Source organism: Astyanax mexicanus, chromosome 11 (genome assembly GCF_023375975.1).
Source record: "Astyanax mexicanus isolate ESR-SI-001 chromosome 11, AstMex3_surface, whole genome shotgun sequence".
Classification (NCBI taxonomy): domain Eukaryota; kingdom Metazoa; phylum Chordata; class Actinopteri; order Characiformes; family Acestrorhamphidae; genus Astyanax; species Astyanax mexicanus.
In genome coordinates, this window is record NC_064418.1 from 22,767,242 (window position 1) to 22,794,833 (window position 27,592).

At 38.0% G+C, this 27,592-nt stretch overlaps 2 protein-coding genes across 4 annotated transcripts; one reads left to right on the plus strand and one right to left on the minus strand.

The window, feature by feature from the left end:
• On the minus strand, nucleotides 1–27,537 carry LOC103044366 (interferon alpha/beta receptor 1a). 2 transcript variants are annotated; one of them, XM_007237680.3, is made up of 7 exons: nucleotides 27,295–27,527; nucleotides 22,609–22,735; nucleotides 18,471–18,640; nucleotides 15,015–15,154; nucleotides 2,758–2,902; nucleotides 1,015–1,145; nucleotides 1–733 (listed from the first exon to the last, which is right to left on the minus strand). In XM_007237680.3, the coding sequence occupies exons 1-7, from the start codon at nucleotides 27,341–27,343 to the stop codon at nucleotides 548–550; spliced, it is 948 nt and encodes a 315-aa protein (XP_007237742.3). In that variant the 5' UTR covers nucleotides 27,344–27,527; the 3' UTR covers nucleotides 1–547. The 2 variants fall into 2 exon arrangements, with proteins under 2 accessions (XP_007237742.3, XP_007237743.3); XM_007237681.4 differs by lacking the exon at nucleotides 1,015–1,145 and having other exon boundaries at nucleotides 661–733; nucleotides 27,295–27,537.
• On the plus strand, nucleotides 5,843–15,895 carry LOC111196470 (piggyBac transposable element-derived protein 4-like). Of its 2 annotated transcripts, none has more exons than XM_049485387.1 (3): nucleotides 5,843–5,939; nucleotides 7,430–7,610; nucleotides 11,008–15,895. In XM_049485387.1, the coding sequence occupies exons 2-3, from the start codon at nucleotides 7,450–7,452 to the stop codon at nucleotides 12,527–12,529; spliced, it is 1,683 nt and encodes a 560-aa protein (XP_049341344.1). In that variant the 5' UTR covers nucleotides 5,843–5,939; nucleotides 7,430–7,449; the 3' UTR covers nucleotides 12,530–15,895. The 2 variants fall into 2 exon arrangements, with proteins under 2 accessions (XP_049341344.1, XP_049341343.1); XM_049485386.1 differs by lacking the exon at nucleotides 5,843–5,939 and adding an exon at nucleotides 5,960–6,470.
• Nucleotides 27,538–27,592: the final 55 nt, after the last annotated feature.

Sequence of the window (27,592 nt, forward strand, 5' to 3'; positions counted from 1 at the left end):
TAAAAAATAATGAGCTTTTATTGTGTCTGACATTGTTGGCAAAAATAAAGTAATAACTGGAAAAATGCCAAATTTTATGAAGAAGAGGTAGCACAAGTACATTTGTGAACAGCTAAGACCTTCTATAAAGTCTCTTATGTAATACCTTCAGATTTAGTTCTCTAACTAGCTTTTTATTTTCATAAATAAATCCTCAAGAACCACAAACACATTCCAGATTAATAGGCCGTTACCTGCAGCAGTAAGGAGGGTGACCATTACGGGGGTGTTCACACCTACCTCATCAATATTCATTGTGAAAGCTCCAGGCTAATGTGTTTAATTAAAAAATCTCCCACTTAAATCTTTACACTTATTTGGTACAGACCAGCAGAGAAAATATCACAGTTACTCACATCAGTACCCTAAAATGACAGTGTTTACAAAAGTGTGAACTTAATCACAATGATTCAATGCATAAATAAACAAACAACACAAAAGTGCAAAACAGTTCAAGCCTCACAATGGTTGGAAATGGAGGATTTTTTGGTGTTTTTAAATTCAGATTTTAACAGCTTTCCTCTCCAGAACCGATACCGGAGTCCTGCTCTGACCCGCCACTCCACTGGCTACACCCTGACTGGAGCTCTGCAGTGGTATCAGGTACCAGGTGTGGAGAGGGTGCAGTCACACATGCTACCTCACAGCTCATCTCCTGAGCCTCCAACAGGGGCGGATGGTCAAATGGAAGACCCTGGGAATGACACACAGCACATTAGGTTATCAATAGTGTCTCTTAAATAAAGATCATCACTTCATTCAGGAATCCAGATTCCAGAATTTTGGTCTGTCACAACAGCCATTTCTGTTCTAATGATATACTGTTTCCCAAATAATTACAATAAATTATTTATTTTCATATATATATATTCAGACACTGAATTTGGCATATTATTTTCCCCATAAAAAATATTAATGGATATTAAATAAACATAAATAAAATAAGACCAGTGTATGAGTGAAAATAATCCTTACTAGAATGCTGTCCGGGGGTTTGTATTCTCCCAGTTTCCTTCTAAATCTCAGAAACATCATCGCTGCCAGTACTACTAGTACAAGAATACCGCACAGCACAGCAAGACCTATCTGCCAGGCTAAGTATTGACCTAAAAGGATAAAAATATATTTTGTTAAAATTTTTCAACAAATTATTATAAACTATATTTTCCCAATTCTTCTAAAATTTAGCAACAGCTTCATGTGTGAGGATGTATCTACTGCACTATTAAAGGTAGAATGGGACATTCACACAGACAAAACTGTTGGTACCCCTCAATTAATTAAAGAAAACCCCCCCAATGGTTACAAAAATAACCTGACAAAAGCAATAATAAATAAAATGCTATGAAAATGAACAAATGAAAATCATTTATTTTGAACCATGCTTCAACAGAATTATTAAAAAAATCAACTCATGAAACGCCTGGACAGAAATAATGCTGCCCTTAACTTATTTTCTTGTTGCACAACTTTTTGAGGCAATTACTGCAATCAAACGATTCCTGTAACTGTCAATAAGACTTCTGCACCTCTCAGCAGGTATTCTGGCCAACTGCTCATGAGCAAACTTCTCCACTCAGGTTTAAAGCATGCTTTTTCCAGACAGCATGTTTCAGCTCCTTCCAAAGATGCTCAATAGGATTTAGGTCAGGGCTTACAGAAGGAAACTTCAGTATAGTCCAATGCTTTCCTCTTAGCCATTGTTGGGTGTTTTAGCTGTGTGTTTTGGGTCATTATCCTGTTGCAAGTCCCATGACCTGCGACTGAGCTTTCTGATACTGGGCAGCACATTTCTCTCTAGAATCCCTCGATAGTCTTGAGATTTTATTTTACCCTGCACAGATTCAATATGTTGCGATTTAATAAATACCAGTGTTTAAATTAATTTTTGCTGTACCCCACTAAGGCATATTTAATTTGTTAGAGAGAATTATGAATATTATCTATTTCTTTATTTTATTATTGTTAATATTGCTGTTGGTGAAGTTCTAGGTTACTGAGGAGGTGCTTATGAGAGGAGGGTCTCTGTGTAGGAGAGTGGAGAAGCTAGAGAGAGAGAGAGAGCTTAAGTGGAATGAGCTGGAAAGAGTGGTGCTAATGGCATTGTGTAAAAACAGCTCTAAAACAAAAGTGTGCAACAAATACACCCTGTGCCAGATGGAGCAAAGCAGCCCCAGAACATAACAGAGCCTCCTCCATCTGTCCATAGAACATTCTCCCAGAAGCTTTGTGGCTTGTCATGTAGTTTGGCAAATTCCAGTCTGGCTTATTTTTATGGGTTTTTTCTTTTTCAACAATGGTTGTCTTCCTTGGTCGTCTCCCATTAAATCTATTTTGGCTCAAACAAAGATGGATGTTCCGATCTGCTACAATTTTGCTTTTTTCAATTTCATAGCATTTTTATTTATTATTACATTAACCAAGGGGTACCAACAATTTTGTCCAATCTTGGCCTCCGTTTGGAAGCCAAGTCCTGCCATATAAAATAATAATAAAAAAATATTAGTAAATCTTTGGCTTCCATTTAATACAAACTCAGTTTGGGGGCCATGTAGTCCTATCGCTTCACCCCACCCTAGGTGTGAACGTGTAAAGTGTAGGGTAGGAATTAATCATAGGGGCAAGGTCTAAAATGGGATTGGGCCTATGAATAAGAAAAGATATAGAGCTCATATTTCTATAAACAGATGAAAATAAAGCAGTAGGGGTCTGTTGTACCTGTTGTAGACACACACTGCGGGGATGTAAAGTTGCTGCCCGTATTGTAGTCCTGACTGTAGAGGCTGACCTGCACGCAGTACTCAGTCCAGAGTTTTAGTGCAGTCAGCGAAGCATGGCAGTTCTCAAACACCTTCAGCATCTTCTGCAGGTGAAGACAAAATGAAAATAAAATGAGAGTTCTGTAAGGAAATTATGGCTGATATGCACTCAGGCTAAACATGTGTTTTCTGAATTTTTGCTGTTTTGTAAAATTCTGCATTTGAATTCCCAAAACCCACAGAGCAAAACAGCAAAAAACAGCACTGTTCAGTGGTCCAGAAAGCATCACATTAAACAAACAGCTAATTGAATCTTAATATTGTGAAGTTATGATAATTGAACAGAAATAAAGAATCAAAATTATATTAAGTTGAACTTGAGCTACTCAGTAAAAAGCTTGCTTTAATAGGAAAAATGTAACATAGCTTGATGTTTGAGGTTTAACTTGGACATCAGTATTAAGTGCAGATGTGATGTTTTACACTGAGGTCAGTTTCTCAGCAGTTAAAGGTCAGTGAGTGTTCATGTGACTCGGGGACTTAGAGATAGGGAAGTAAGTGCTGCCTTTGTAACAGTCAAATATGAACTGCGGGAACAAACAGTGGTTAAAACTGAAACTTTGAAGATCATGAGTCTCTGATGCAGAAATTCTCCCAGTATAAGGATTTCCCCTCATCTGTGTTTACAAAATAAAACAAATGCCTGACTGGATAAATTGGCTAAATTCAGACTCAAGGTAAATCAAATTTGTTTCTTAAATTACATCTAACGAGATGATCGTGTGCACTGGTATTTGCAATTGATCCGATTGTATTCGCATGTATTTGCATTTAACAATCTCTGATCTGTGCTGGACTGACTGAAATCTAATCTTCCAGAAGATGCTGCATCAGTTATGTTGGTGGTGGAGAGCACTGGAAAACACATCAGTCCAAAATCTCTAACTGGGTTTCTGTTGGGTCGAGTGTGAAGGCCTCAGCATCTGATTTGAATAGTTTTAATTCTCATTAAACCATGTAATGACCCCACGTGTGTCTCACAGTACACACTAAACTTTCTAACTGATATGTGTAGGGGGAGAATCGACCACAGTAATACTGCAGATCACTCCTTACTCACCTTTGGTACAGGGCCATCTCAAAAATATATAAATATCTTTGAAAAGTTACTTTATTTCAGTAATTCAGTTCAAAATGTGAAACTCTTATATTTTATAGATGTATTACACGCAGAGTGATCTATTTTGAGCGTTTATTTATTTTATTGTTGATGATTTTGGCTTACAGCCAATGAAAACCCAAAAATCAATGTCTCAGAAAATTAGAATATTATATAAGACCAATTGATACTTTTGGCAGTGTTGGTATTTTGCTAAGTCCTGTTGGAAAATGAAATCTGAATGTCCATAAAAGTTGTCAACAGAGGGAAGCATGAAGTGCTGAAAACACTGACTTTGGACTTGATATAACACAGTGGATCAACACCAGCAGACATGTCTCTCCAAACCATCACTGATTGTGGAAACTTCACACTAGACCTCAAGCAGCTTGTACTGTGTGTCTCTCCACTCTTCCTCCAGACTCTGCTTCCTTGATTTACATATGAAATGTGAAATTTACTGATGATCAGTGATGGTTTGGAGAGCCCCTTTACCTTCAGTGCAGCAAACTCACTCCAAAAGTTCAGTGAGGATCTCTGAATGATCCAATGTTGACCTAAATGACTGATGATGATCAATAGAATCCACCTGTGTGTAATTAAGTATAAATGCAGCTGCTCTGTGATAATCTCAGAGTTCTGTTTAAAGCTCAGAGAGCATCATGAAGACCAAGTAACACACCAGGCAGGTTCGAGATGGAGTTGTGGAGAAGTTTAAAGCCGGATTTGGATACAAAAAGATTTTCCAAGCTTTAAACATCTCAAGGAACACTGTGCAAGCGGTCATATTGAAATGGAAGAAGTATCAGAGCACTGCAATTCTAACAAGACCCCGCCGTCCCTTTAAACTCTCAGCTCAAACAAGGAGAAGACTGATCAGAGATGCAGACAATAGGCCCATGATCACACTGGATGAAGGTGGAAGAATCTGTTGACAGACAACTATAAGTCATGCACTCCACAAATCTATCCTTCATGAAAGAGTGGCAGGAAGAAAGCCACTTTTGAAAGAAAAACATAAGAAGTGCTGTTTGTACAGCAAGCTTGTGGTAGAAGGTGCTGTGGTCAGATCAGACCAAAGTTTAAAATTTTGGCCTAAGTACAAATTGCTTTGTGTGGCTGAAAAGTAACACTGTTCATCACCATGAACACACCATCCCCAAAGTGAAACATGGTGGTGGCAGCATCATGGTTTGGACCTGCTTTTCTTCAGCAGAGGCAGGGAAGATGGTTAAAATTGATGGGAAGATGGATGGAGCCAAATACAGGACCATTCTAGAAGAAAACCTGTTGGAGTCTGCAAAATACCTGAGAGTAGGACAGAGATTTATCTTCCAACAAGACAATGATCCAAAACAAAAAGCAAAATCTACAATGTAATGATTCACAAATAAATGTATCCAGGTGTTAGAATGGCCAAGTCAACGTCCAGACCTAAATCCTAGCGAGAATCTGTGGAAAGAGCTGAAAACTGCTGTTCTCAAACGCTCTCCATCCAACCTCACTGAGCTCCAGCTGTTTAGCAAGGAAGAATGCACAAACTACTGAACAGTGGGAATGATAACGGTGGACCTGGGCTTCATTTCCCCAGTGAACTCTGCAGCACCACCCTGCGGCCAGACACGGTACTGTGACATGAACACTGGAGGAGGGGGTGGCGACAGCCGACGAGAGGAAGACGGGAAAGTGCTCAGACCTGCTGGCAAAGTGCAGGGAAACGGGGTGAGGCACGAAGCTACACCGTGTGGAGATAGGGGCGAGAGGATCTGTAGCTGACTCAACAACCCTTCTGCAGAGAGATCTGGAGCTGCATGAAGCCAGGCTGCAGCGAGCTACAAGAGAACTGTCTGAGGAGGCGGAGAAAGCTAGCTTCTGGCTCTGGCTTAGAATACGGGTGAACAAGCACTTCCGGAGTTGACTAGCTGCAGGGGATGTGAGGGAGACGTCCCTGTTCACTGCCCCGCACCAGGAGGTGTTCTGCGGTAAGAGGCGAAACACCTTCAAGCGGTGGTCCCCAGCTAATGACCCTGTAGTTAGAAAACAAGGGACCGGCGCAGGTGCTACATGCTTAGAGCACAGCAGCAGCAGAACATCAGCCTGTATAAATAAAAGTCCACTAAACCTTATAAATGACTACTTAGCTTCAAATCAATTAATTTTTACAAAACACTGTAAAAAATCTTTGACTAAGTCAAGGAAAAGAAAGTGATTATGGTTGCAATTTTTGTACACCTTTTTGTAAGGGGTGGAGGGGGGGCAGAATTAAAACAAATAAATAAATACATAAACAAATACACACATTCGGTGGTAAATAAATATGTTCAGAACCCTGTATGTTTTATTCTGTGTACATATTCCTCCAGGAACCTCTGAATTACGAGATTGTTTAAGAGTAATTATGAGAATAATCCTTAAACTCATGCCACAGCGCACTAAACTGACGTCACAGCACAGCGCCTCAGAACACCAGCGAACTCCGGTTGGAAGCCACTGTCCACACTGAGGCGAACTGAGTATGTTACAGCGTGAAAACACTAAAACGAGCTGTACAATGTTCCTTCAAAACCAAGCTTTAAACTCTGTAGCTGAGGCCAGTGTTATTAGCGTGTTTAATTATAGAAGCAGATTCTACGCTGTTCTACCTGGAATTAACTAAGAAAATTACCAAAACTTCATAACAAATCCGCAGGGAACCGATACTCCAGAACCAGCACCGACAGCCGCTGAGCAACTAAAGCTCACTTTATCTGCCTTTTAAAGCTTTAACACAAACCTACACTGCTGAACATCACCAGACTTAAAGTGTTTTCACCTCTTTAAATTCTAAATGATCATTTAGAAGAATGATTATTCTTCCGTGAAGAGTAATAAAAATCTGAAACGTGATCTGACCGGAGTTCCACAGTGCGCTGTAGCATTAGCTTAAAGCTAACGTTAGATCTTTTCAAATTACGACTCTTAAATGGTTATGTAATTCTGAGGATCTAGTGATATTAAGGAGAAAAAAATTACACAGAAAAATGTATAGGAAAATATTTACCACAGAACGTGATGGAGGTGATTTATGAAAAGCCATTTTGGTCATAGACAAATGCAGCTTAGACATAAAACCCCACATTTGGACATAAACAACATGGTGCCAACTTCAAAATTTGTCTATTATTAACAGCAAACTTGAAACTCAGATTCGAACTGAATTAAATTTATTTGAATCTTAGTGTTTCAACACACTGATTCAAAGTCTGTCAAAAATGAGAAGTATAGTTTTTTGAGGAGAAACTGAATGAAATGAAATACCAAACATTTAATTCTCTGATGCAAAAGGGATTGCCCATTAACAGTCTGAGGTCTGCATATGCTAACAGTGTGGTGATTCCCAGTCATTACTTGGTGATTATGGGGCTAGAAAGGTGTGGAAACGCCTCCTCTGACTACTATAAACAAGAGTCTTTGGGTTTTGGGTTGTTTTCAGGCGGACTGAGGAGCTTCAGGATGGAACACTCTTGCGGAGCAGCTGCTAAAACCCTGCAGCAGATCCAGGAGAGCTGTGATGATCCAGGAGAGAGTGATGAGGACTGCAGCTTGTCCTCAGAAGGGAGCAGTGAGGAGAGTGAGGAGGAATTCAGTGATTCTCCTGAGGATGTTTGTGAAGAGTAAGTGGGGTTTGCTTCTCTAGCTTTTATAGATATAGATAAATATATATTATAACCATTGTGATAATAAATGAACATAATGTGAGTAGAAGAAGAGAAGTTTGTTTGAACAGAAGTTTTTTTTTAAACAAAACCCAGAAAGATCATATTGTTCAGAAATGGTATTTAACTTCCATCCACCACCTTCAGCAGAGTAGGAGCTGCATATGTGGTTGTAGGAGCCACCCTACCACACTTGTAGATTATCTCTTAAGCTAGCATAGTCTTCGACAGCCTCCGAGCATCAGCATGTCTGCTTAAGAGCAGAGTTTCCCTCCACGGAATAGTAAAAGCAGACGTATGAACGTTTTAAATGTGTCTCCTGGAACCGCAGACACAGCTTTTTTTTCTTTTAAAAGTGGATATGTTAGCTAACTAGCTATGTGTTATTTACTTTAAACACAATGCGACCATAATATGAAATGATATTTTTTTCTAACCCAAAGAAAGAAGAAACAAATTGTTGAAAGTGGGCGTGACAGAAAACTGTGGATAATAAAGCCACTTTTACAGTTCTAGTCTGTCTGTCTTTCCATGCGTGCACTTATTTATCTACACTTTAGCAACACCAAGGATACCAATCGAACCATTTAGCAGCACCTTAGCAACCACAAAAATGCAATATCAACCACCTGGCAACACCTTAGCAACAAGGCTATTTTCAGATAATAAGACTACTCAAATATGTCTAAATGTGTTACTCTATATTAATAACATATACCAGCCTGCTGAATGAGGTGCAAATATTAAGAGAATTTAGATATTATATTATATTTATGAAAAGGTTTGAGCACCCCTGATAATTTTTATGATTATCCTTAATAAGTCATTGGTTGTTCGGATCAGCAATTTCAGTTAAACATATCATACAACAGACGAACACCGAGATATTTGAGAAGTGAAATTAAGTTTAAAGGATTTACCGAAAGGGTGCAATAAATCTTTAAACAAAATTAGGCAGGTGCACACCCTTGTCGTTTTATTGAATACCTTTAGCACTAATTATTTGAACACACACATAAATATATATATATATATATATATACAGTTGAGGACGATATTATTAGCCCCCCTATGAAATTTTAAGTCTCCTCAAGATTCTGGCAAGATCCTTTTTAGCAGAGCAAGGCAGTTCTAACAGAGCATTTCTGAACATACAATTTTTCATTAGAAGGACCAAAATATTTATATTTGTGCACCAAAATATTATTATGTAAGAATAAGCTAAAATGACCAGGGACATTATTATTAGCCCCCTTTAAGAAATTAACATTTATTAAGTCATCACACAAGCCACTTTTGTGCAGTGATGTGCTTTACCTTCTCAGGTGATGTGCATAAAGGTGATCAGGTGAAACAGATGACTGCACTCAATTAAGTTAAAACATGGTATAAAAGCCTCATTATGGAGCTGGCAGTTGAGGAAGCAACATGCCAAAAACAAAGGAAATCAGTTTGGACCTGAGAAAAAGAATTATTGATGCACACAAAGCAGGAGAGGGATAAACACAGAAATCCAAGCGTTTCCAAGTGTCAAGAACTGGAGTGAGAGGCATCATTCAGAGATTCAAAGACAGCAACACAGTGCAGAACAAGCCTGGCAGAGGTAGAAAGAGAAAGATTTCAGAGAGACTGGAAAGAATACTAGTGAGAAATGTGTCTAGAGACCCCAGATTAACTTCCAAGGCACTGGCAAATGACTTGGCCACATCAGGAATCATAGTCTCTAAGAAGACCATCACTAGAGCTCTGCACAGGAATGACCTGCGAGCGTGCAGACCAAGAAAAACTCCACTTTTGAGGAAGAGGCATCTTCAAGCAAGACTTAAGTATGCTAGGGACAACCTGGAGAAAAAATATTCATACTGGAAGCGTGTCTTATGGTCTGATGAGACTAAACTAGAGCTCTTTGGCCACAGGGACACTGCTTATGTTTGGAGAAAAAAAGGACAGGCATTCAACCCAAAGAACACCATCCCCACAGTGAAGCATGGTGGTGGGAGTATTATGCTATGGGGATGCTTCAGTGCATCTGGAACTGGAAATCTTGTCAAGGTGGATGGAATCATGAATAAAGAAAAATATGTGACTATTTTGAAAGAGAACCTTAAGCAGTCAGGTGTGAAACTGGGTCTGAGACGTCACTTCATTTTCCAACATGACAATGATCCTAAATACACATCCCTCCTGGTGAAGAACTATCTCCAGATGACCAAAGTGAATGTCATTGAATGGCCTGCACAAAGCCCTGACTTAAATCCAATAGAAAATCTGTGGGGTGACCTAAAGAAAAATGTCCATGCAAGACAACCATCGAATCTAGAGGAACTTGAGAGATTTGCCAAAGAAGAATGGGCCAGGATTCCTCAAATGAAGTGTGAGAGACTTGTTGTAAACTACAACAAACGTCTGCAGGAAGTAATCCAGCAAAAAGGATACACAATTAACTATTAGGATGTGGGGGGCTAATAATTTTGACCCTGATAGTTTTTGTGTTTTGTGTAATATCTTCATTTCTGAGTGGAATACAATATAGTGTAAGCATCCAAAATAAAACTACGATGTCTAAAAAAGCTGTGTTTAGTTTATTTTGCTCTGGTTAATATCACTTGGAAAATCCTTAGAAAACAAGGACTATTTTGTAAGGGGGCTAATAATATCGTCCTCAACTGTATATATATATATATATATATATATATATATATATATATATATATATATATATATATATATATATATATATATAAGTATACAAGCTTGCCATAGCAGGTTACCAACTGCCATGATAAAAGTATTACTGAGCTGTATTAATCGCTGATTTTTAATTAAAGATTGATGTCTTTGTGCTGGTGTGATTGGGTAGGTCCTGTCCCTACCACCTAGCAACACCTAAGCAACCACCTGAGATATGATGGCAACCACTTTGGAAACCAATCCAACCACCTAGCAACCATTATGAACATCTTAGCTACCACCTGGTTGGTAGTAATAGGAGAAAGAAGAAGAAAGCTATAGAGATATAGACATCCGTCTGTCAACAACTTCCCAGCAACATTTAACAACCCAGTTGAGCTTGTCCACTGACTAGCAACACTATGGACACTAGAAACCACCCCTTCTATGTCTATTCTATGTCTCAATATGTATGTATAAATCAATGAATATTTAGTAAACACACCTGTCGATTGTTTTTAATTAGTTAATTGTTTCTATTTTCCTCTAGTTCCTGTTCATGCTAAAATCAACATTGTCAATTATGTTGACCAATCATTGCAGCCCTAATATAATAAAGGATTATTAGAATGTTGGAGTCACTATTTGACTATTTGCTCACATATTTTCTTTTATTATTTTACAGAAATGAGGAGAACATTGCACCTGCAAGGAAAAAAGCAAGGAGTCAGCCAACACTGTCCTGGAAGACAGAAAGAGATGACGATGTCGCTCCACCACCACTGCGCTTTCTTCCTGCAAGGGAGCCTGGTGTGCAGCTGAGCTCAGGGGACAATCACACTCCTCTGGACCTCTTCAAGCTCTTCTTTTCAGAGGAGGCTGTGGAAACCCTCTGCAGAAACACCAACAAGCAAGCTGCCAAGAATGTAGCCGGAGGGGTTAAGTACAAATGGACAGATTTGGGACCGGAAGAATTTTACAGATACGTTGGACTGACCTTCTACATGGCCATGATCAAACTGGATCAGATCACAGACTACTGGCGGAAAAACAGCATTTTTACCATCCCCTTCCCGACACAGGTGATGTCAAGGGACAGATACCGGTTTATATCCTGGAATATACACATGAGTGACCCAGATGAGGACCCAGCGAATGATGCCAAGAAGGGAACCTCAGAGTACGACAGACTTTTCCAGGTCAAACCACTCATGAGCACCATTCAGAGTGCCTGTAATTCATACTATCATCCCCGCAGGAATCTTGCTGTGGATAACCGTATGAACGAGAAACTTAGAAAGTTGGGGTTCAGGATGTTTGTGCTCTCAGACTCCAGCAATGGGTACACTGTAGAGTTTTCTGTCAACACCATACGAAACTTGTACGAAGACCAGGAACTCTTGTATGAGTGTGTCATGTCACTGATTAACAAAAGGTATCTGGGGTCTGGGTACCACGTGTATATGGACAGTTTATTCACAAGCCCGAAGCTCTTTAAGGACTTAATTACATGTAAGATTGGTGCTTGTGGAATGTACAGAGAGTCCATCAGAGACTGTCCACACGATGCTGACAATGCGCTGACCAGGACCTCACCTAGAGGAAAGTACCGCTGGATAAGGGATGGTTCTCTTCTCTTTGTGAAGTGGATGGACAAACACGAGGTGTCTGTCTGTTCCACTATCCATCGAGCCTTTACTGGAGATACGGTACAGAGAAAAGTAAAATCCAAAAAGCTTGTCTACACCACACAGTCCATTCCATGTCCTTCACCAGTGATGGAGTACAACAAGGTCATGGGGGGTGTGGGTTTGTCCAACCAGCTGATCCAGTATTACACAGCACAGCACAAAACTTTGAAGTGGTACAGGAAGCTCTTTTTCTACTTTTTGGACATTGCTGCAACCAATTCCTACATTCTCCACAAAGAACTGCACCAGGACAGCAGAACCTACAAGGCCTTCATGGAGGAGCTCACTACTCAGCTGTGTGGTGTGAAACAGAAGAAAGGTGTTCATGTGCCAGTTACTGCAGCTGACCAAGTCACTGATCCCAAGGTGAAGATGACAAACCTCCGCAGGACCTGTGTATATTGCCGGACGTATAGAGGAACGAAAGCAAAAACCTACTGGATGTGCAAAGAATGTGATCTGTACCTTTGCCTTTTACCAGAAAGAAACTGTTTTTACGCCTGGCATTCTGATTAGGACTGATAACTTACAGCTTATTTTTTACTCTTCAATAATTTATTGTTTGTACTTTTCTACTATTCATTAATGTCCATTGCATGTGTTGGTTTCTATACAGCATTTTCTAATAATCTGGGGAAAGGCTTTTATTGTTCTTGTTAGGGGTGGGCGATATGGCCCTAAAATAATATCACGATATTTCATGGTATTATCACAATAACGATACTCTTGGCGATATGACAAAAGAATAAAAAATACACTACTGCAACAAAACAAAACTTACATTTTATTATTGTATAAGATATGATATTGCACACCTCTAACTGAGATATTTAAAAAAAAATCCAGAATTTTTGCATATTTGTAACAGAAGTCAATGATTCAGAATGTAATGATACTAATAATAACGCACTCCAAATATCTCCATATATCCAAGATTTAAGTAAAATAAGTGATACTGGACAGATATTATCTGTCTCTATTAGATATTTAATCGGAAGTGACAAATGTGTGAATTTGTCTTTTGCTTAAACCAGCAAAAAAAAGTAGTACCCTAATGTGATATTTAGGGGTGAGTTTTATGGTACGATATTTCAGGGTATAATATCGTTCACAATATTCAAAAATGTTGGCAATATTATCACATACGATATGATCTGGCACACCTCTAGTTCTTGTTGTTATTATTATTATGAAAAATAATAATGAGAACAGAGTAGGACACAAATACATACAGACTAATGGCCATTACATTATATTAGATTGTGCATTTACACTTACTTCACCAGCATTAATTGTGTAAACTCCTGACTTTGAAAAGTGACTTAAGTAGAAGTTAAAGTGTTGAAGCTCCATACTTAAGTAAGAGTACTAAAGTATTGCAATAGTTTATTGTAAAATGTACTACTCAAGTACTGAAAGTAAAAGTTTAGTACTAGACACAGTGACAAGTATTGAAAATTAGCGGTTGTGATAAATTACCAAGCTATGGTTTGCTCACCAGTCCATCTGTCGAACTCGCTGCAAATATTTACCCTCATTTTACACTTACATCTATTGGTAGAAAAATTTTAGACATGCAGCTGCCAGGAAAAAGACAAAGAGGAAGACTAAAGAGGAGATATATGGACACAGTTAGAGAGGACATGGAGGTAGCTGTTGTGAGGACAGAGGACAAAGAAGACAGAGGTAGATGGTGGAAGACGACTCGCTGTGGCAACCCCCGAAAGAAAAAAAAGAAGATGATGTTACACTTACATCTCTGGTCGTAGAGCTTTTTAGACAAGTACTAAGTTTTTCAGACTGTGTGAAACCTAATGCTGCTTCTGCTAAAACTACCATGGCTGCAACAAACTGCCAGTTTTTGTGTTCTACTGTATACCTGGCAACCTGAGGTTTAGAAATTGGGCTGAAAGAAATGCAGTGGGCCGGTTCAGAAGCTAAAACCCACACAGATTCCTGTGATGCAAAACATCACAACAAATAAAATACTAAACTTTTTACTGCACTTGATTTCTTTTTTGAAAAACAATACGGGTTGTATTTTGTCTTGGAGCAGTGTGGAATTCGCACCAAAATTAAACGTAATAGCTGTTCAATCAGAAACCAGTCAGAGTAAAACTCAGTAAGGGGAAGCGCCACGACACAGACCTTTGCTTAGTGGTGGACTAAACAATAACACACAAACAATAATGTATAATATGGACATCAATCACTTGAAAATATTTGTTTATAATTGCTTTAATCGCAACACTATTCTGTGATTAATCATAATTAAACGCACGATTAGATTTTTAGGCATATCTCAGGATAGTTTTAAAGACTTTTTAACATGCTGAGTTTAATTGTGAACTTGAATAAAGAAAAGAAATGCTAGTGTAGCTGCATATTCTACCTTCATCAACCTAAAGCTGTGTATGTGTGAGTGTGTGTGTTTGAGAGAGAGAAAGAGTGAGATAGAGAGAGAAAGAGTGTCTGAGAGTCTTCAGCACAGTGACTTTGGTTCATAGGTAGCTTGCTGGATTAGCGTTATTGTTAACCGGGCACAGCACAAGTGGGTTTAAACCGATACAACCTGTGAAACCTGTGGATCGATAGTAAAATCATATTTATGTACTGTAGTAAAATTTGTGATGCATTTTTAATGAAATGCTTCATAATGTACGTAAATCTATAGAGACGTCTCTGACTGCTCCTGTGGATGAGTCTGGTCTGAGATACAGGTAGGTTGCTCTTGCAGAGCCAGATGTGCATGGATGAAGACATAGCTAGAGCATTTAATCATGTGACGCATACTGATTCTAGGAGATATAACACTGGCTTCTCCTTACGAATCCTTAGTGAACCAAGGTCATGTAGACACGCCATTGAATGATTCAGTGGAAGTGCTATTTTGAGGTATGAGCATTGCACATCTGTATCACAATGCCCACTAAAGTAGGCCTAAGTGTAGGAGGTTTCGACTAACACTAATTTGTGCATGGAATTGTGTGGTGTGTGTTACCTGCTCGGGTTTCAGCTGCTCCCAGTACAGAACATGGTATTTCAGCACCATCTTAGAGCTCATGATAGACTCTGATATGATTAGGATTATTATATCCCTGTGTACCCTTATGTCCACTCTGCTGGGAGGCCCAAGTAGCACTGCAACAATCAGATAAAACAGCACCATTACCGTCTTAACCTTTTCACAGTCTTATTAATCATGTTAGGTAAGTTTTCTTGTGTTTACATGCACTTAACCATCCAATCATATTCCAGCCAATCCACCTTATTCTGTGTGATGTGGAGGAGGGGTGAAACAGAGAGGACAGATGAGGAACGAGTCTCAATATGTGCTTTCTTAATCAGCCTTTTTTTATCTGTACTGGAAAGCACCCTACACATCTACACCCTGGGACTCTTTTGCCTTTTTACTGTATATACTGTTCATTTGCATCCCTGGACACTTGGCACTTTACTGTACACTCTGTACCTTTTCACTCCTGGACACTTTACTGTACATCCTGTACTTTTGCACTCCTGGACACTACACTACGCACCTTACTTAAATACAATACTTGCACAGGTTTATGTTTAATATTGTCATATCTGCTGATACCTTCTATACTTAAATTATTATTTTACTGCACTACCTCATATCTATGACTGATTACTTTCACACTTGCATAGTTTTTTTGTATTTATATATTTATGTATATATTTTTAAGTCTCAGTTTATAATTTTATAGTTTAGAGTCTTATATTCCTCACTGTGCTCTTTTATTTTATTTTATAATACTTATTGTTTGTTTCTACTGTGTACTGTTTGTTTCGACTGTGTTGTGTAACTGCTACTGGCTGCTAAATTTCCTTCGGGATCAATAAAGTATCTATCTATCTATCTATCTATCTAGAGAAGAAGAGTTACCTACACACAGTGTTAATGAGCTCGATATAACTTAAAATGGGGTGAAAAAGTGTTCCCCTTCATGATTTCTTATTTTTTTGCATGTTTGTCACTCATAAATGTTTCAAATCATCAAACAAATTTATAAATCAGTCAAAGACAACACAAGTAAACACAAAATGCTGTTTTTTTGTTATTAAGGAAGGAAAATATCCAAATATGTGTTTGCCCACTACATCTTTAAATCGGTTGTGCCACTATTAGCAGAAACATCTGCAAAGCATTTGCGGTAAATGGCAATGAGTTTCTCACAGCACTGTGGAGGAATTTTGGCCCACTCTTCTTTACAGATTTTTTTTTGTCTTAGCACTTTTGCCCGGAATCTTTCGGATGGTGGAGTCATAAACACTTACCTTAACTGAGGCAAGTGGGTCTTTTGTGACCTCTTGGATGAGTCTCTGCTGCGTTTTTGGGCTACGTTTGGTCAGCTGGCCACTCCTGGGAAGGTTCACCACTTCTACATTATCACCATTTGTGGACAATGGCTCTCACTGTGGTTCGCTGTAGTCTCAAAACCTTAGAAATGGCTTTATAACTTTTTTCAGACTGATACATTTCAATTACATTATTTCTCATTTGTTCCTGAATTTCTTTGGATATTTGTATGATGTCTAGCTTTTACGTATCTTTTGGTCTACTTTGCTTGGTCAGGGAGGTTCTATTTAAGTGATTCCTCAGTTGAGAATAGGTGTGGCAGTAATCAGTTCTTCGTGTGGCTAGAGAAACTGAACTCGGGTGTGATTAACCACAGTTAAGTCCTGTTTTAACTGGGGGCAAACAGTTTTTTTACACAGGGCTGTTTTAAAAAACAGCATTTTGTGTTTACTTGTTTTGTCTTTGACTAAATTAGTTTGATGATCTGAAACATTTAAGAGTGACACGTGAAAAAAAAAAAATCAAGGGAGCAAACACTTTTTTTTACACCACTGTACATCCACCAACCTCCACAGAAGAGGCGCTGAATCTGTGGTTAAAAGCTAAACTTAAACCATCCACCCAAACATCCATACATCTGCTCTTACCATTCTGTGGAGGAGAAACCAACACTAGACCATTCTGACTGATTTTTGCGGTCTTCCCTCTTTACACATCCATGCTCATAGATTTCCTATTAGATTAGTGTGTTCTTCAACAGCCTTACAGCTGCCAACACAACTGATTTACTGGACCAAGTTTCCCTCCACAGAAAGGTAAGAGACACATGGACATTTGGATAGAGTTTTAAACCACAGGTCTTTCAAACATATACGCAGCTCCTCTTCTTTAGAAGGTATTTGGTGAGTTAGCTAGCTAGCTATACTCTGAATAAATAACTGTAAATAATGTTTAATAATATGTTGGACTGTAGGATTACCATAAAAATATTTGCTACTGTATGATCAGTGTTCTCAGCAGTAGCTACCTTAGAGTGCATTTACTTTAAACTTGATACAACCAGAAATCATTCTATATGAACTGACTGTATATTCTAACACAAATGTGGAAGAAACAATAATAGTTATTTGAGAGAGAAATAATATAGTTATTTGAGAGTGTGTGAATTTCATGTCCACTCTGTCATCTTGGAATAACCCCACCATTTAAGAAAGTATTTTTTGTGAATTCACAAATGTCCCACTGTTTTATTTTTAAGGGACTAAAGACACTTTAAGCTCCATGTACAGCAATTAATAATGTTAATTTCGCTTAAGACACTGTCGGCCAAAAAAAAGGTCACACTATTATATTTTGTTGGACTGTCTTAAGCTTTGATTACAGTAAGCATTTGCTGTGGCATTGTATCCACAAGCTTCAGTGTCAAAACATTGATTTCTGTCCAGAGGTGCATACATTTTTCCCGCAGAATATCTACAGTTTCCTTCGCATTGTGTATGTGGAAATGCTGTTATTTTTACTATTAAACATGTCTCTTCTATCATAGTAATTTCCAAATAATTACATCCTGACCACATTCCTTCCTGAAAGATGTTTCCCCACTGTTCTTCCACTTTTTAATCATGCACTGGACAGTTCTCAACCTGGTTTCAGTAGATTGACCAATCTCCTTAGATGTGACCTCTGCTGGATTCATGCCAATAATAAAACCTTTCTGAAAGATGAACAGCTTTTCCACGACCACAGGATGAGTCTTTCCACATTGTGGTTTAACAAATGAAAAGCTACTCCCTGCATCAGTTAGGTTTACATAACTTTTTGTCAGCTGAATCATAATCGCCCATGCTGTATTTTTCAACAATTTCCATACTGAGCTTAAATACAGTAGATAAAGCTTAAGCTGTCCACCCTGTCACTGTAAAAGTATTACAGTAATTTAATAATAAAAAAGAAATCAAAATGAACAATTCTACATATCTGCAACTCTAGCTCAACCACATTTCACAGGCACAATATTCTGATGACATATATATATATATATATATATATATATATATATATATATATATATATATATATATATATATATATATAATTAATACTAATACTGCCCAAATATGGGTGTGGTTTGCTCACCATCCTCATCTGGGGTAAACCTGAGATAAGTCCAGTTGGAGTGCAGATTTTTATCTTCTGCTCTGACCCTTATCTGGTAGGTTCCTCGGAAATTCAGCTTGTTGGTAAAATCACACCAGAGTTGTCCCGAACCTTTACACACCAGCTTATAGGACCCATCATCTCTCCATCTGAAACCGACAAGACAGAGTAAACCACGTCACATGACCTGATTATGATGTAGATATTAAAAATCACATTACTGGTATATTACTGTTTTTATTTATTTGGAGTGACCTTGACACAACACAAACCATTCACTACAATTATAATTTTAGAAAAGAAAAGCATAATATATATTTTTTTATAACAGACCCAAGACACATTCATTGTAAGTGAAAGCTGCATCTGAAACACAGGAAACAGTGACCTGATGCACTGCTTTCCATGCTATTTCACTTACTAGTAGTTAGGAAGGACAAAAGCAAAAATATGTCCTGACATTGCCAAGATTTACTGCTAGATTACTAAGCTTAGTTGTCATAAGCTATTAGCATTTTAGCCAAGTAAAGCAGAAGACTTGATTACTAAACCTGGTTTATGTGCCTTTTAATGTCTCAGAATTCTGAGTAGGCATCATTTGCTCCATTTAAGACAGCTAGATCTGTTTTTTATTTGTCTTCAGGCTACAGATGGCTGTGTTTGGCTGCAATAAACAGTGTTAAAGACTACAGCAGCAATACAACTTTGGGAGTTAATCCTCTTGCATCCTGATCCTGCAGTCTGGTGTATGTGAGGGGCCATTATTGTTGCATTGGTCTCCCTAAGGTTGGTCTCTCTATAGTTGTCTCTCTAATCATGAAATTACATAACATTTAACCTTAGATCTCAAAAGCTTGTAAATTATGTAAAACACTACTTGCAAATGAAACTGTGGTTTTATGATGCCTGATGACCACACCCCTTGTTAAAAAAGGGGGTGCACACATTACTCAACATCTTGAGTCTGCTGGAGTGATAGCGACTCTAGTGACTTTCTGGCATCATAGAGCCACAGTTACATTTGTTACTAGTTTTGTTTTAGTGCCTCCGGACCACCAGAGCTGTTAGGTAGTGGATGAAGCGCACCAAACATCATAAAGACAGATGTACCACTACTCCAACAAAGCCACTCCCTGGTCAGTAACAGCCAAGTCTGAGGATGGGCCACATTCATCCTGAAATAGCTGAGTAAAGGATTAAGGGAATATCCACATTGCTGTCATTCAGATGTCGGCCAGTGGGACCTCTCATACAGCAGCCCAAGAGGCTGACATTCTCTGGTGGAGCTGCTCTAAGGTAAGAAGTTTGGAGTAGAACAGCGTGTGAAGTCTGAATATTTGGGCCACCAACCAGTTTGTGCATGCATAGGTGGACACCCTCAATGCAGAGATGGCTGCAATATACACTATAGATAGATCCAATAGGTGTTTGAGGAAGTTCAGTCCCACCAACAGATCACAAGGTCCAGGAGGTGTCAAGAAGGCCTTGCACAAGCATAATTTTTTTTTATATCTGTAAGCATAGCTCATTCTAGTGATAGGAACTCTGCCATTGTTCACAGAGCAAACAACAGCAGGAAAGCAAACTGCTAAGACACTCTCTGGTCCAGGGGCCAAAGTCAATGCTGGAGGCTTTCTAGGTTCATATGCCATATCCATCCTTCTAGCTGACAGATGGATGTCTCCGTGGTCTCAGTGGCAGGGGCTATGAAGGCCTGCTCAGGAGAAAATAAAAGAGCAGAAACCAAGCTCTGATGGCCCACCGTAATGGGTCCAAATCTGCTGTGCTATGTCAGGGTGTAGTCTCCATTCCCCTGGGTCGAGACAACTAGATGACTTCTCGTCAGGGAGTCTGCTACCATGTTGAGAGCTCTTGGGTGTGCCCAGCTCAGCAGAAGGCATACCAGCTACAGGGTCAAGGGAGTCAGGGTTCTGCCCAGTGGTTAATGTAATAGACTGAATGAGGACATGATGGTCCCGTATCTGTGGAAGAAAGTAACAGAACTATAAAGAGATTGGTTTAATCTCAAGTTTGAACTGGGCTTCGGATCCTTGTATCACTCTGTGCTGCCAAACCGCTTCCCAGCCTGATAGCCAGACGCTGGTTGTGGTGATGAATTCCCTGCACACAGGATAGACCCCAAGGGTACCCCAACAGCTAAAAACAAGCAGCGTAGCCAAGGCCCACACTTGGAGGGGAGAAAGTCCTATGAGACCGCTTGAACCCTCTGTTCTGGCACCAGATCTGGAGATGTATGGAGTGAATTTTGTGCCAAAAGTTTTACGTAAAAAAATAAAATCCACAATCAAAATTTTAAGAATCAAAAGTAAAACATGTATGTTGCAAATTCAAAAGAGAAAAAATATATATCAAATATATATATTTAAATATACTTGGTTATTTTATTATTCTTTGCACTTATTTGAAAATTATTTTAGTTTGGATTTTGCCAGTCTTTGCTTTCATTTTTGGATTTTTTTGGATTTTCTGTGGATTTTTGTGGATTTTGCTGCTAAAGACTTTTGCTTCTGGAATCTCTCCTTTGCTTCTGCTTCATTTTTTTGGTTCTGATTTTTGGCACACTTTTCACGGGTGGGCGGGGCTTAGAAGAAGGCGTTCCCCTTTAATCTCTATTGGTCACCTACCCTGAACCCTCGTCTGAGACAGACCACGCCCACCCCGCCAGCTTCAAGCGCTCTTCCAAACAAGGCGGAGCGAACGGGGTTCAGCTCACAGCAGTACCAGCAGGTACTTTTCCAATTAAATTTCATACAGACGTTATGTTTAATGTTATATTTCTTTTTTAAGTAAGTGTTTAACTCTATTAAGATGCTCATGTTAGCGGGGTGTGCTAAATATCCATGCTTAAATTATACTAGTTAGTTAGTGAACACTAACCTACCTAGTCAGTGAGTTAGCTAGTTTACCTAGGTCATCTGGTCAGTGAGTTAGTGGGTTAGCTAAGCTAGTTAGGTTACCTAGTCAGTGAGCTAGTGGGTTAGCTAAGCTAGTTATTATGCCCCAGGGTAAAGCCAAGTAAGTGCTGGTTACGGTTAACTAGCTAACTCACTGACTAGGTAACCTAACTAGCTTAGCTAACCCACTAACTCACTGACCAGATGACCTAGGTAAACTAGCTAACTCACTGACTAGGTAGGTTAGTGTTCACTAACTAACTAGTATAATTTAAGCATGGATATTTAGCACACCCCGCTAACATGAGCATCTTAATAGAGTTAAACACTTACTTAAAAAAGAAATATAACATTAAACATAACGTCTGTATGAAATTTAATTGGAAAAGTACCTGCTGGTGCTGCTGTGAGCTGAACCCCGTTCGCTCCGCCTTGTTTGGAAGAGCGCTTGAAGCTGGCGGGGTGGGCGTGGTCTGTCTCAGACGAGGGTTCAGGGTAGGTGACCAATAGAGATTAAAGGGGAACGCCTTCTTCTAAGCCCCGCCCACCCGTGAAAAGTGTGCCAAAAATCAGAACCAAAAAAATGAAGCAGAAGCAAAGGAGAGATTCCAGAAGCAAAAGTCTTTAGCAGCAAAATCCACAAAAATCCACAGAAAATCCAAAAAAATCCAAAAATGAAAGCAAAGACTGGCAAAATCCAAACTAAAATAATTTTCAAATAAGTGCAAAGAATAATAAAATAACCAAGTATATTTAAATATATATATTTGATATATCTTTTTTCTCTTTTGAATTTGCAACATACATGTTTTACTTTTGATTCTTAAAATTTTGATTGTGGATTTTATTTTTTTACGTAAAACTTTTGGCACAAAATTCACTCCATAGAGATGTTTGCTGTGAAGCAACCATCAACAACAACTGTATTTGAAACACTCAGACTTTGGCTATGCTGCTTAACCCAATTTTTTAAAACAGAAGTCCACTGAGGTAAAGAACTGGATAGCCAAGGGTTAATTGGCTAGTGTACCCACCAGCTCGACAAAGCCTTTCAAGATATGAATTCGGCTCTAAGCTGTAGCACACATACTGAAGTTTGAGCTGTAGGCTGTGGTTTAGTGGTCAGGAGGCATAAAATAGCTTAGTGTTTTCTAAAATTGCTTAGTGTTTTCTAACACACACAATATGCTGGTAGAACTCACAAGGCGTAATCAGAGGTGAAGTTGACAGGATGATTCAGGTGTGTGCCCCTCCAGGCCCACCACAGAGTGTAGTTCAGGTCCACTGCAACCATTTTTACATCATAAGGGCTGGGCAGAGATGTGGAGACTGTGTGGGGGGGGGGGGCAAATAGAACACTGGATATTATTAATATTCAAACAAAGAAAAACATCAATAGCATCTATATCAGTCTATATACAGTGCTGAAGTGAAATTGTGGAATTCACATAATAGTTTGCATAAAAGTGATAATAGTGAACAGAAAACTGTGGCAGGCCTAGTTTTTCTGGACCACCATTGACGACATACCATTGTCAATGAGAGTTAAACAGTAGAGAACTCTTTATTTTAAAATGTGCTGTGGCATGCAATATTATATATATATATATATATATATATATATATATATATATATATATATATATATATATATATATATATATATATATATTACTGTATGTTTTATGTGACTCAAGCCCTGCTTTTATAATACTAGATTTTACATCTAAAGTGGCCTGAGCCTGACTTAACTAGCTTGGGCGTAGCGATGAGGTGGAGGTGGTGCAGTTGCAGTGGTAATGTGGTGTTAGTGATGTCAGTAATGCATTGACAGTAGTGATATTGAGCGAGCTGGAGGCCAGTGCGGTAGCAATGCTAATGGTACGATAATGATGCTAACTGTGATACTAACGGCTATGCGAATACCACAGTCCTTACTTTCAGTACATCTGGCAGCAGACAATGTGGCACTTACAGTGGAAAAAGCTAACGTAAAGGTTTTCCATAGCAAAGCATTTCTATAGTGACTTTAGCTTTAAACTTGCAAATTATGCTTCCAATTGTGTCTTTTTGCTATCTTTTTATATCCTTATCCTTACTTTTTCTTTTACCATTTTCTGAGCATTTATGTTGCAAAAACAGCATTAACTGTCTAGAAGGGGCTGAGTATCCTTTTAAATCTTAATTGCTTAATTGCTGCTCGTTATGGTTCTGTACAGGTCTATGTCTGTGCCTGATTAAAACACAGTTCTAGAGTGTAAACTAGAGTGGTAATATTTAAAGGGTTGAATAACTTTGTCAATGAGGAAATCACAAAAAGTGCATTTGTTGGTATATTAGACAAAATATTCTTGTCATTTAAGTTGTATTTTTTATTATACAAGTCCTCATTTGATCTGATTGTGAACAAAACATACATGTTAAACTTGCTAAAACACTTTACTGGAGTGGGGGTTGAAACATTTTAAACACAAATGTAAGTTGCCTTATTTGCTTTTGTACTGTTTACATGAAAACAAATGGTTTACATTTACATCATTTGTTTACATGGAGAAAATAGGTGTACTGTCACTTTAAGAGTGACAGGTGCTGTTGCTTTGAGCTGCATTGGATGTTAGTAACAACAGTTTTCCCACCATGTTTTCGTTACGGTTTAAGGTTGCATCACAAATATGGTTTAAAATTGAGATTTTTGTTTGTTTTCAGCATTGTACAGCTTGGAATAAACAACAGTTTTTTTGTTCATTCTTACACAGAGTCCCGTGGAACGCAGTAAAGCAGCTGCTTTAGCCAACATTGTACACCTCACGGGATCATTGTATTTTTGTTTAAAGATTGAATCATTTTTTTACTCTCTATTGGGACTCTAATGAGGGGTGCTTGAGCCCCCCTAAAAAAGGCATAAAATTAACTTTTAAAAAGTTAAAATGAAATGGTCTTTTTTATTTAGAAATAATAAAGTACAGGTGTTTCAGATGAATGTAGCTAGTTGGGATAAAAAAAATGTTAAGTGACAAAAATAATCAAGCACAATACAACTACGTCATATATTAGTAACCAAGTTACTGACACATCATTAATTCCATCTCCTGTACTCAGAGGTGGGAATTAATGAATTACATTTACTCACATTACTTTAATTGAGTAGATTTTATGAGTAATTTGTAATTTTTAAAGTAGTTTTTAAAATTGGTAATTTTGCTTTTACTCAAGTACATTTTGACACAAGTAATTTACTTCACTACATTGGGAAAATTCCCCGTTACTGAGTAAAAACTACAATGCTGGGGGAAAAAAATTGTCTGAATTAAAAAAAATTATAATAATTGGCGCAGATGTGCTAGCACACGGATGCTCGAGCATAGAGTAACAAGGCAATGACTTCCTCATGCAATACAAAATGTGTCCCGCCGGACAGAGCTGTCAGCTTTCAAAACTTCCACATCAAACCTGCAAAAGCATGTGGTGGTAAGTATTTTTATCATTAAAAAATCTGCTTTAATGTAAAAAAACATGTAAATAGCAGTTAAAGCATAGCAATGGTAAGTTAAAATATAACAATGACCTGTAAAACTATACAAATATGGTTTATAGTCACATATATGACCATAACTTTTTAACAGTCAAGGAAAAAAAATGGATCATCACTTGTTCTTAAAAATGTTTTAGGGGGTGGTCTGAACAAATACTGCCTGAAAGATCCAAATTATTATGTGAAATAATAGTTCATTAAAAACTATTTAATTCATGATTTGTTGTACATTTTACATCAAATAATTAAAAGTAACTGTGTAACTTTTACTCAAAGTACATTTTAAATTGACTACTTTTTACTTGAGTAGATTTTTAGATGGGTACTTTTATTTTTACTTGAGTAGAATTTTAGCAAAGTAAAGGTAATTTTACTTACTTAAAAATTTTCAGTACTTTTTCCATCTCTGCTGGTACTGAATGCTAATATAATTAGCGAGCACTAAAAGCTTCATTTGTTGAGAAATGTAAAAAATCTCTGACAGTGCAATAAAAAAATATTTTCCCCACATTAAACAGTTTCATATCCTCATACAAAACATTACTCACAGAACTGATCTTCAGTCAAATAATAATTCCCCTGGAAACACTAAATATAGCGGAATCCCCCTGCTAGCAACAGTCAAGACTCTATTCATCCCAGAATCACCAGGGCAGGCAGTTATAGGTCTCGCTAAAGGGCGCCTCATTCTCTTTCAGCTCTGCTAATCAGAAAGGCCCAAATCTGAATTCTGTGTGTCATCATGGCCAAGAAGACCGGATGCTGTAATCACTGCCAAAGCTGCTTCAACTAAATACAACTCACCTACACGTGTAGAGCAGGATCTACAGGGATCTAGAGGCTCCAACAGGGTACTAGATAACGCATCCTTTCAATTACAGTACAGTTTTCACTCTAATACTGTAATCACTTTAATATATCACCAGAGGTGGAAAAAGTACTGAAAAAATTCTACTTAGGTAAAAGTAAAAGTATCCATCGAAAAATCTTCTTGAGTAAAAGTAAAAAAGAACTAAATTTTAAATTTACTTTGAGTAAAAGTTACATAGTTACTTTTAATTATTTTATGTAAAAAAGTACAACAAATCATAAATTAAATATTTTTATTGAATTTGTATTCCAAAAAATAATTTGGACCTTTCAGGCAGTATTTGTTCAGACCAGCCCATAAAATATTTTTTAAGAACAAATGGCATAGGTTTCAATGATCCATTTTTTTCTTTACTGTTAAAAACTAAAAATGTTATGGTCATATAGGAGACTATTTAGTAGTTTTACAGTTCATTGTTATTTATACAATAACTTGCCATTAACTGATATTTATATATATATATTTATTTTACAGCCAATCAGATTGTTTAATGTTTCCAATAAAAACTTATCATTAAAAACATGAAATCATACAAAAAAACTGTTGGTCGGTGCATGCGCAGTGCCGTAAAGAAGCACATATCGATAGGTAGCATAACTCGACAGAACACTGATTCCCTAGAGTAATAAGCATTACTGGGAAAAGTTTAGCTGCACTACCACGGAGAACAAAACTCACATTTAAAAACAAAATTAAATTTAGTTCTTAGTTTTAGTTTGAATTAGTTTTTTTCCCCCAGAACTTTATTTTTTACTCAGTATCGGGGAGTTTTCCAATGTAGCGAAGTAAATAACTTGTGTCTAAATTTACTTGAGTAAAAGTAAAATTACCTATTTTAAAAACTACTTTAAAAATGACTCATAAAATCTACTCAATTACAGTAACGTGAGTAAATGTAATTCCTTACTTTCCACCTCTGTATATCATTACATTCACAACATTACTATCACATTCTTACTGTATTATGTTTTAGAAATAATTTGCATAAGAATGAAGATAGAAATGACAAAGAACACAGAGAACACGACACCCCCACTCGTACAATACCGGCCTGTCAGGTCAAGTCAAAACACGCTCCTGCATCGAAGGTATTACTGTCTGTTCATTTACTGATACTACAGCACACACTCCTATACATGTGATCTGTGCCTGCTTACCCTACACTGTCTAATACTCTCTAATACTGTCCAATACTCTGTAATACTGTCTCTAAAACTCTCTAATACTGTCCAGTACTGTCTAATACTCCTTAATACACTGTGATAAGGTGCAATAATGCCTATTACTGTCCAGTACTCTCTAATACTGTCTAATACTCTGTAATAGTCAATTACTCTCTAATACTGTCTAATTACTGTCTAATACTGTCCAATATAGACCACCTATCAGTTGTCATACAATGTCTGACTAAATGTGTGAACAGGAATGAATGAAAGGCAGACAGACAGGCAATTTTACTCTACTTTCTCTTTCGAGTTCTCTTACCAGAACAGAAGATGAGCAGATACAGTCCCACATGAAGGTACAGAAGCATTCCTAATGCCAATCATCCAGTGTTGCTTTTTTTCAGTGCCAGCTGCTCGTCTCTCACAGCACGGGCCAGTACCGGTGCTGCATTCCTCAATCCATCTACAGGAAACACAGGCTAGAAAAATGATCTTTACACACCGACTCAGACAGACAGACAAAGACCTTAACTACCACTTCCGTGCCAAGCAAAACCAGCCAAGCTGAGAGAAGCAGCAGGCGTGCTGTGGTTTGAGCTGTGTGTGCTTGTGACAGC